This window comes from Leguminivora glycinivorella, chromosome 21 (assembly GCF_023078275.1).
Source record: "Leguminivora glycinivorella isolate SPB_JAAS2020 chromosome 21, LegGlyc_1.1, whole genome shotgun sequence".
Classification (NCBI taxonomy): Eukaryota; Metazoa; Arthropoda; class Insecta; order Lepidoptera; family Tortricidae; genus Leguminivora; species Leguminivora glycinivorella.
In genome coordinates this window covers 10,207,789-10,216,584 of record NC_062991.1, presented here as the reverse complement: position 1 = coordinate 10,216,584, position 8,796 = coordinate 10,207,789, and the positions used below count along the sequence as shown (strand labels likewise).

The following is an 8,796-nucleotide window of genomic DNA, read 5'->3' as shown; positions in this document are numbered from 1 at the left end:
TACGCGTTCACCTACACGAGCTTAGACTGTGTGCTAGGAACGCGCCTCTTTCTTATATTTGATCGCCAGTGTCCGAGGTGTTCCTGCGTTATCGTTCGGTCAAAAAGGCACATCAAAAACTTAGTAGTTTCATGGTCCTATCCACCCCACTGTACAATACGTAGTATCAAATTATGTTATACCCTCGCTGTGCTACCATTATCAACAATATGTGTTCATTTTAACTTTTTAAATGTTGTTTATTATCGCGTTTGTATGTTTACTATACATAGTTATATCTTTTGTATTAGATACAGACTAAAATAGTGATCGTGTGTGTAATATGGAAGACGTTAATGTGATTATAAAATGTTGAACACAATAGTGACATCTGTTTTGTGCTAAATCACTTAGGTACAGGTAATACTGCTAAGATAGAAGATACCTAGGTGACTTAAGGTATTAGGACCGTGTACTTATTTATTTCAGGCATTACAATCATCAGGCACACTATTTAGAATCTGAGCATATAAAGAGAATTCTGGAAATATCTAAGTTCTACATATTTTCATTCATTTTCATTTTTAACCCCCGACGTAAAAACGACGAGGTGTTATAAGTTTGACGTGCCTGTCCGTCTGTCTGTCTGTCTGTCTGTCTGTGTGTGTGTGTGTCTGTCTATGGCATCGTAGCTCCCGAACGGATGAACCGATTTGGATTTAGTTTTTTTTATTTGAAAGCTGAGTTAGTCGGGAATATTCTTAGCCATGTTTCATGAAAATCGGTCCACATGTCGCGGCCGGGGGCTTTTTCAAAATTTTAATTTTGTGGTTATTAGGTTATAACTAAACATTTTATAGTCAGTATTTTGTTCGTAAAGTTTGTTTAACCTCCGTGCATTGAAACCCTCGCAAGGCTCAAGATTCCACTTTTTGAACCACTCGGGTATCAATATTGGCATGTGCGGTTAAACAACAACTAAACTTTGCCCCCGCGACTTCTTTAAGTAAAAGGTACTTTATTGCTAACCAAAGGACGAACTTTGGTAACATCTTTATACTAATTATCTTTTAAAGCGACTTTATGTTTATGCGACAATGTGGTATCTTGTACATGATTTTTTTTTTGGCAAAGCCATTTTTTTAGAAGTCCAAAAATACTATAAAATCTCAAACAGTTTAAGTATAGAACTACCAAGATTTCCCTTATTGATTGCTCCACTTCTCGTGGCTATTCACACCATATAAAGGTACCTATTAAGCAATGAAGCCCCACAATTGATATCCAAGTATACAACTTTGTTACTTATAGCTACGAAGGGGTAAGTCGTGACATAAGGTAGTGCAGTGTAAAATATTAGATTTAACGTCTTCGTCTATCGTTGGGCAATTTAAAACATGTAATTGAATCAGTGTTTGTAAGACTTCTTTTATAGACAATCAGACGTTTTAGGTTAGGCTTGATGTGGGATAGATAATGTTTACTAATTTTGCGTGTGTGTTGGTGTTCTGTGATAAAACTAGGTATTCAAATGCCTTAACTATAATGTAGGAATCTGTTTGCAATATTGCCTGTTTATAATCAAAACATTTGAGTGTCTTCATATTAATATGAGAGAAGATCATGTCATGGTATACAATTTAAAAAGCCCTGGCAGTCCTACGTACTGTATGTTTATTATCAATAATTTTATCAATAGGCCAGTCATCTATATATAGGTGGGCCATTTTTTTCAAAGTTGTCCACCCCACTTTTTTTTTGGATTTGGAAATTTTTATGTGTTTTCCACTCAGAATCGCGAGCTCTTTCAATCCTAATAGGAGAAAAAAAGTGTCCCAAGGTTTTTTTCCCATTCCGTTACCATTTTTTCATACATTTTGTATGGCGGTAACGAAATGGAAGGTTCGAAAAAAATATATAGAAATCTTGAGACATTTTTTTTCTCCTATCAGCATCGAAAGAGCTCTCGATTCTGAGTATGAATCGCGTAAAAAATACCCATGTTACCAAAAAGTGGGGTGGACAACTTTGAAAAAAATGGCCCAGGTAATTTAATCACCATCAGAGGCATCAGATATATTGAAATGGATACCATCTTCAAAATGATCTGAACACGCACACTAACTTTGCTAATACTCGTAGAGGCGCGTTCTGGTGAATTTGAGCACCTTGGCCATTTCGATATAGGTACCTAAGTATCTGATGGCGATTTCATAATTTTCTTCGCAATACAAGTGTAAAATGAAATCTATATTTTCTCAGTTAGGAAACTCTCCAAGTATGAAGTATTCACAAAGGTGACAAAACATTAGAAATCAGACGAAAGTGAACAAAGTGAATGGAACACGTATTCAATATGAACTTTAGAGTGGCGTGGTGTGGTATTCTCTTCTCTTTCGCGCTAGAAGGAAACGCGGACGCGGGAAGAGTGCAGGCTGCTGTCAGTTTCCTGTAAGTACTTTTCGAACACTTCAAGTTCCCATGCATTTGTTAGGCTGCCTTTTCAGAGCGAAGATGAGAGGAATCAAACAACCTACAAGTAACACAAGCAATAACTTGGTTGATTCCTCTTCCTCTTATATCTTCACTACTTAGAAAAAATCTCGTATCTCACGCTGCTCCTCAAAGTTAAAACGCAGTAAGTCTATATGCATTCCATACATACTTACTACAATTTTCTTTTCATTGACAGACGAAGATACAAGTTTTTTTAAAAGTAGTGACGATATCCGGATGTATCAGCCTCAGTAGGCTATATATCTAAATATCCTGTCTATATCAGTTATCCAGGTCGAATTCAAATAGACTGGACAGATTTAGCAGAATCCTATTATTAGCAACCTATTAATAGGTAATAAGTTGTTATTCGAATTAGATTGTCTCTTTGATCCAAAAACTTAGGCTTCGGGTTCGAATCCTGAACTATGGACAAAGGAATTCATACTTTTTCTCGTTAGTATTCGACCAAAATCTAATTTATTGACGAAATCGAATTATATGAAATTGTTGAAAACAATTACCTACTGTTAACAAACTTTTAATTATTAAGTTTCGGAGTGGCCTTTTGATTCACCAGTTTTTTAAACCTGAAAATTGCCAAACTGAAACTTTGATCGGCGTTAACTCTTTTATTTCCCCGAAAATAATTAAAATATAAACAGGTAGGATTAATTCTCTCCAATCCCGCTCATCCAGGGTTGACTGCATTTCCAGAACCAACGCCTCTTACCAAGAGATAGAACTGAAGTCAGAATCCAGCCTGTCTCTGCGCGACATCCTGCCAGTCAAGGCGAAGTATTACGATAAGAATCGCGCCCCCAAACTGCTGGGGCAGCCTACTATAGTCTACTTCCATGTCACTGTACTGTCCTTGGATTCTATTAACGAGGAGAGCATGGTAAGTGACTTATTTTATGAAGAACATCTTAGAATTTTGAAAAGATTGGCATGAAAACTGGCGCAGTCCGATTCTTTAGTAACTCCTCGTACCAAGAGATAGAACTGAAGTTAGAATCCAGCCTGTCTCTGCGCGATATTCTGCCAATCAAGGCCAAGTATTACGATAAGAATCGCGCCCCGAAGCTGTTGGGGCAGCCTACTATAGTCTACTTTCATGTCACTGTACTGTCTTTGGATTCGATTAACGAGGAGAGCATTGTAAGTGGCTTATTTCATGTGAAAAACTTAGAAGTTTGCACAGATTTATACTATTGTCATGAAAACTGGCGCGGTCCCATCCCATACCTACTTTATCTAAATCTCTTGCAAATAAAATAAGTGCTAATTCCCAAGAAGAATTTTTTTTTTGAGAATAATGCAGTTCCTTCTCGCAATTTCTTATGCTTTCGCGGGTGCAACGTTTGTATGAAAAACTAAGAAAGAAGGTATTATTTCTCTAATACTATTCTCTCTTTAAAATTTTACAAATACCCTAATATTATAACAGCAACCTAATAATAGGACCCTTTACCCATGAACGCCTGTTCATTTAAGCTAAAGATAAGGAGTTTATGGATGAAGGGCGGTGTTAGGGTGTTAGAAAGTTAAATGATTTAACATTCTCTTTCCCAATTTCAGACGTACGTAGCAGACATCTTCCTAGCCCAATCCTGGCGAGACCCTCGCCTCCGTCTCCCAGAGAACATGCACGAAGAATACCGGATCCTGGATGTTGACTGGCTAAACAAGATCTGGAGGCCGGACTGCTTCTTCAAGAATGCGAAGAAAGTCACGTTTCATGAGATGAGCATACCGAACCATTATCTGTGGCTGTATCATGATAAGACGCTGCTTTATATGTCTAAGTGAGTATTTTTTGGTCAAAATTGGTCGTTTAAAACTTTAATTAGGACCAAACAGACCCAAGCCTCTGCATGCTTGCCTAGATTATTAAGCAACTTGCTAAACGCGATTACACTTTCCTAAATTCGCATCCTAAATTGAGCCAAGCGTAATCTTAGCTTATCCAACTATAGACAATAGCTTTATCCAAAAGAGGATACTTATGTTAGAAAACACCTAATCTCTTATGATCAGCAGTGGGCTAATGTAGATGATTGATTGAGGTTTAAAGGACCCAAAAACACTATCCCCACGAACTATATTTTTTTCTTCATCTACCTAATCTTTTAAGATATTATCCGCCTTGCGTAGCTAATCGCAAGTTTAGGCGTAGATACTCGTTTTACAAAAGGGCCTTATTGGGCTTAGTCCAGTGTCCTCAAATCAAATGATATCTCACACGTATAAGTTCCGAAAAACTCATTGGTACACTTCAAAGATGTAATCTGACGATTTTGTTTCATTCAGATTGACGCTGGTGTTATCCTGCGCGATGAAGTTCGAGACCTACCCTCACGACACGCAAATCTGTTCCATGATGATTGAAAGCTGTAAGTTTTCCGTTAATTACCTTTTTCTATACAAGTTTCATGTTTGTTGTGCGAGATTTAATGATTAGAATGTAGTCTACTACAATACTAATACAACACTGTTTTCTGACCTCCCTTTAGGTGCAGGTATAGGTATACGTACTGATGATAAGTTGTCATAAATAGCTACAGCAACGTTTACCTGATAATTAACTATACTAAAACACAACTAGGGAACAAATCAAATTATTTTATTGAATATTTTTTTGGCGGGCGGGTGGTCTAGTGGTGAAGACGTTAGCCGCGTAAGCTGAAGACCCGGGTTCGATTCCCGGCTCGGCCACCAGTGGGCCTTGTCGTTTTTTCTTTCGTGTATGATATCTATTTAAATTTATACTAAAACACTTTTGGCGTCAGTTACAGTTTCCCCAGTAACTATTGCCATTTTTTCGTTCCTAATGTTTAACGATACAGTTTTGGTGTCGTTTACAATTTCCCGTGTTCCAGTGTCGCACACCGTCCACGACCTGGTCTTCATTTGGAACCTGACGGATCCTCTGGTGGTGGTCAACCCGGACATTGAGTTGCCGCAGCTCGACATATCCAACAACTATACTAGTGACTGCACTATCGAGTATTCTACTGGTGAGTACTCCCGTTAACTTTTCAGCGATATTTCTTAACGTGCTCATATCCTTGATGCGTTTGCAGGTAAATACGGGGTGTAAATGCTTTCCTTTCAGCTTTTCATAATCCTTTATCTTTTTTTTTCTCTCAAATCTTGCGATTATTTGTCACAGTGGACCCCAGGCTCTCATGAGCCTTGGCAAATGGCGGCATAACGCAAAGAGGATGATTATGACTCCTTTTTTTTAGCTCATGCCTCAATTTGAGCTTTTTACGGATGCTAATGAAAGGATAGCCGGCACCCTCATCCTGAGATCTAGTTCATCTAGTACTAATGATTGTATACTACGAAAATTCTAAAATAAGTATAACATTAAATATAATTTGGGTATGTCTTATTTCTTGACCCATCAAATGTATTTTCCGTACATGTTTCAGACAATTGAGACAGTAAAAGAAAATCGAAAGTCTATTGATTCAGTAGATTTTTTTTACAGTCGCGTACCAGTATGCGTAGCGTGGCGTAGCCGAATGCACAAACGCTCACGATAATATCTCTTTCGTAGCTATCTATCTCTATCGCTCTTGCGTATTGGCGCGACAGAGCCGGGCTACATTTCTGCGGCGTTTCGTTTTGCAGAAATGCGATTCGCCTACGGGGCCTTGGACTACCTAATCTTCTGTGATTTCAGGAAACTTCACTTGTCTAGCCGTGGTGTTTAACCTCAGGAGGCGGCTGGGCTATCACCTGTTCCACACATACATACCTTCAGCCCTCATTGTCGTCATGTCCTGGATCTCCTTCTGGATCAAGCCTGAAGCCATTCCAGCCAGGGTCACGCTTGGAGTCACTAGTCTCCTTACTTTGGGTAAGTTTTGAAAGGTTTTGGTTTATGCGCTTACTAGATAGGCTACCATCTGCTCTACACATACATACCTTCAGCCCTCATTGTCGTCATGTCCTGGATCTCCTTCTGGATCAAGCCTGAAGCCATTCTAGCCAGGGTCACGCTTGGAGTCACTAGTCTCCTTACTTTGGGTAAGTTTTGAAAGGTTTTGGTTTATGCGCTTACTAGATAGGCTATCATCTGCTCTACACATACATACCTTCAGCCCTCATTGTCGTCATGTCCTGGATCTCTTTCTGGATCAAGCCTGAAGCCATTCCAGCCAGGGTCACGCTTGGAGTCACTAGTCTCCTTACTTTGGGTAAGTTTTGAAAGGTTTTGGTTTATGCGCTTACTAGATAGGCTACCATCTGCTCTACACATACATACCTTCAGCCCTCATTGTCGTCATGTCCTGGATCTCCTTCTGGATCAAGCCTGAAGCCATTCCAGCCAGGGTCACGCTTGGAGTCACTAGTCTCCTTACTTTGGGTAAGTTTTGAAAGGTTTTGGTTTATGCGCTTACTAGATAGGCTATCATCTGCTCTACACATACATACCTTCAGCCCTCATTGTCGTCATGTCCTGGATCTCCTTCTGGATCAAGCCTGAAGCCATTCCAGCCAGGGTCACGCTTGGAGTCACTAGTCTCCTTACTTTGGGTAAGTTTTGAAAGGTTTTGATTTATGCGCTTACTAGATAGGATATCATCTGCTCTACACATACATACCTTCAGCCCTCATTGTCGTCATGTCCTGGATCTCCTTCTGGATCAAGCCTGAAGCCATTCCAGCCAGGGTCACGCTTGGAGTCACTAGTCTCCTTACTTTGGGTAAGTTTTGAAAGCGGCTACCATCTGCTCTACAACATAGGTACATACCTTCAACCATCATCGTCGTCATGTCCTGGATCTCTTTCTGGATCAAGTCTGCAGCTATTCCAGCCAGGGTCAGGCTTGGAGTTACCAGTCTGGTAAAATGGGAACAATCTCTGTGTATATTCAATCAAAAAAAAATAATAATTCAAAAGCGATCCAGTAATGAGGAAGATATCGAATAACGAACATTAAATAAAAATATAGACGTATTGAGTACCTCCTTCCTTGAGATTTGGGGCCGCGGTTAGAAATAAGAGATTTGACGAAAGAGGAATCTGACGGATGAGTTCTAAATTAGACTGTGCTAATGCATTGTTTTTATTTTCATTTTTCCAGCAACGCAAAACACCCAATCGCAGCAAAGCCTACCCCCAGTCTCCTACGTGAAAGCTATCGACGTGTGGATGTCGTCCTGCTCTGTCTTTGTTTTCCTCTCGCTCTTCGAGTTTGCAGTTGTGAATAATTACATGGGACCAGTGGCCACGAAGGCCATGAAGGGGTACTCTGATGAAGATCTGTCCAGGGATTTAGATGCTTTCAAGGTCAGTCTACTATCATCTAATTAACTGTCATTAAATATTAATAACTTAACCAAAAAATTAATATTTTGAAAAAAACCCCGACCCGACATAGTGAGAGTGTTCTTAGCCATGTTTCATGAAAATCGGTCCACGATTTTAACATGGCTAAGAACACTCCCGACTAACTCAGTTTTCAAACAAAAAAAGAAAACGAAATCGGTTCATCCGCTCAGGAGCTACGATGCCACAGACAGACACACACAGACAGACAGACAGACAAACAGACAGAGGGACACGTCAAACTTATCACACCCCCGTCGTTTCTGCGTCGGGGGTGAAAAACAACAAAGCTAGTACACTGTTGAACTTCTAATAAAAATAAAATCAACAAAAGGTCTATACTAATTACTATTGCACTGTCTCGATAATCTCACGAAACTTAAACTTATTATTTGTTTCCGATTTAGCTTAATCTAAAACCGGATTTTATGTATGTTCTTTTGCAACTCGCTGTAATTCGAAAGTGCTTTGAATTTATTTTAAAGAAACTACTTAACCATTTTTTTCTTTTCCAGCACATATTCCCAAACTCCGTGGATCCTCGAGCTAGCACCTCCGCCTCTCTCCCCCAATACGAGACCTTCTGCAACGGGAGAGAGACAGCTGTATACATCGATCGCTTCTCTCGCTTCTTCTTTCCCTTCTCCTTCTTTATTCTCAACGTCGTCTATTGGTCTACTTTCTTGTAAGTTTTGTACAAATGCAGTATCTCCATCTCTATTGTCTAATACGAGACCTTCTGCAACGGGAGAGAGACAGCTGTATACATCGATCGCTTCTCTCGCTTCTTCTTTCCCTTCTCCTTCTTTATTCTCAACGTCGTCTATTGGTCTACTTTCTTGTAAGTTTTGTACAAATGCAGTATCTCCATCTCTATTGTCTAATACGAGACCTTCTGCAACGGGAGAGAGACAGCTGTATACATCAATCGCTTCTCTCGATTCTTCTTTCCTTCTCCTTCTTTATACTCAACA

General features: G+C 39.6%; 1 protein-coding gene across 2 annotated transcripts; it reads left to right on the top strand.

The window, feature by feature from the left end:
• The first annotated feature begins 2,054 nt into the window (after positions 1–2,054).
• LOC125237472 (glycine receptor subunit alpha-4-like) lies at positions 2,055–8,569 on the top strand. 2 transcript variants are annotated; one of them, XM_048144582.1, is made up of 8 exons: positions 2,055–2,430; positions 3,193–3,376; positions 4,057–4,283; positions 4,789–4,871; positions 5,358–5,495; positions 6,170–6,346; positions 7,578–7,783; positions 8,338–8,569. In XM_048144582.1, exons 1-8 carry the CDS (start codon positions 2,318–2,320, stop codon positions 8,509–8,511), a joined length of 1,302 nt encoding a protein of 433 aa, XP_048000539.1. In that variant the 5' UTR covers positions 2,055–2,317; the 3' UTR covers positions 8,512–8,569. The 2 variants fall into 2 exon arrangements, with proteins under 2 accessions (XP_048000539.1, XP_048000538.1); XM_048144581.1 differs by having other exon boundaries at positions 3,175–3,376.
• The last annotated feature ends 227 nt before the right edge of the window (positions 8,570–8,796 follow it).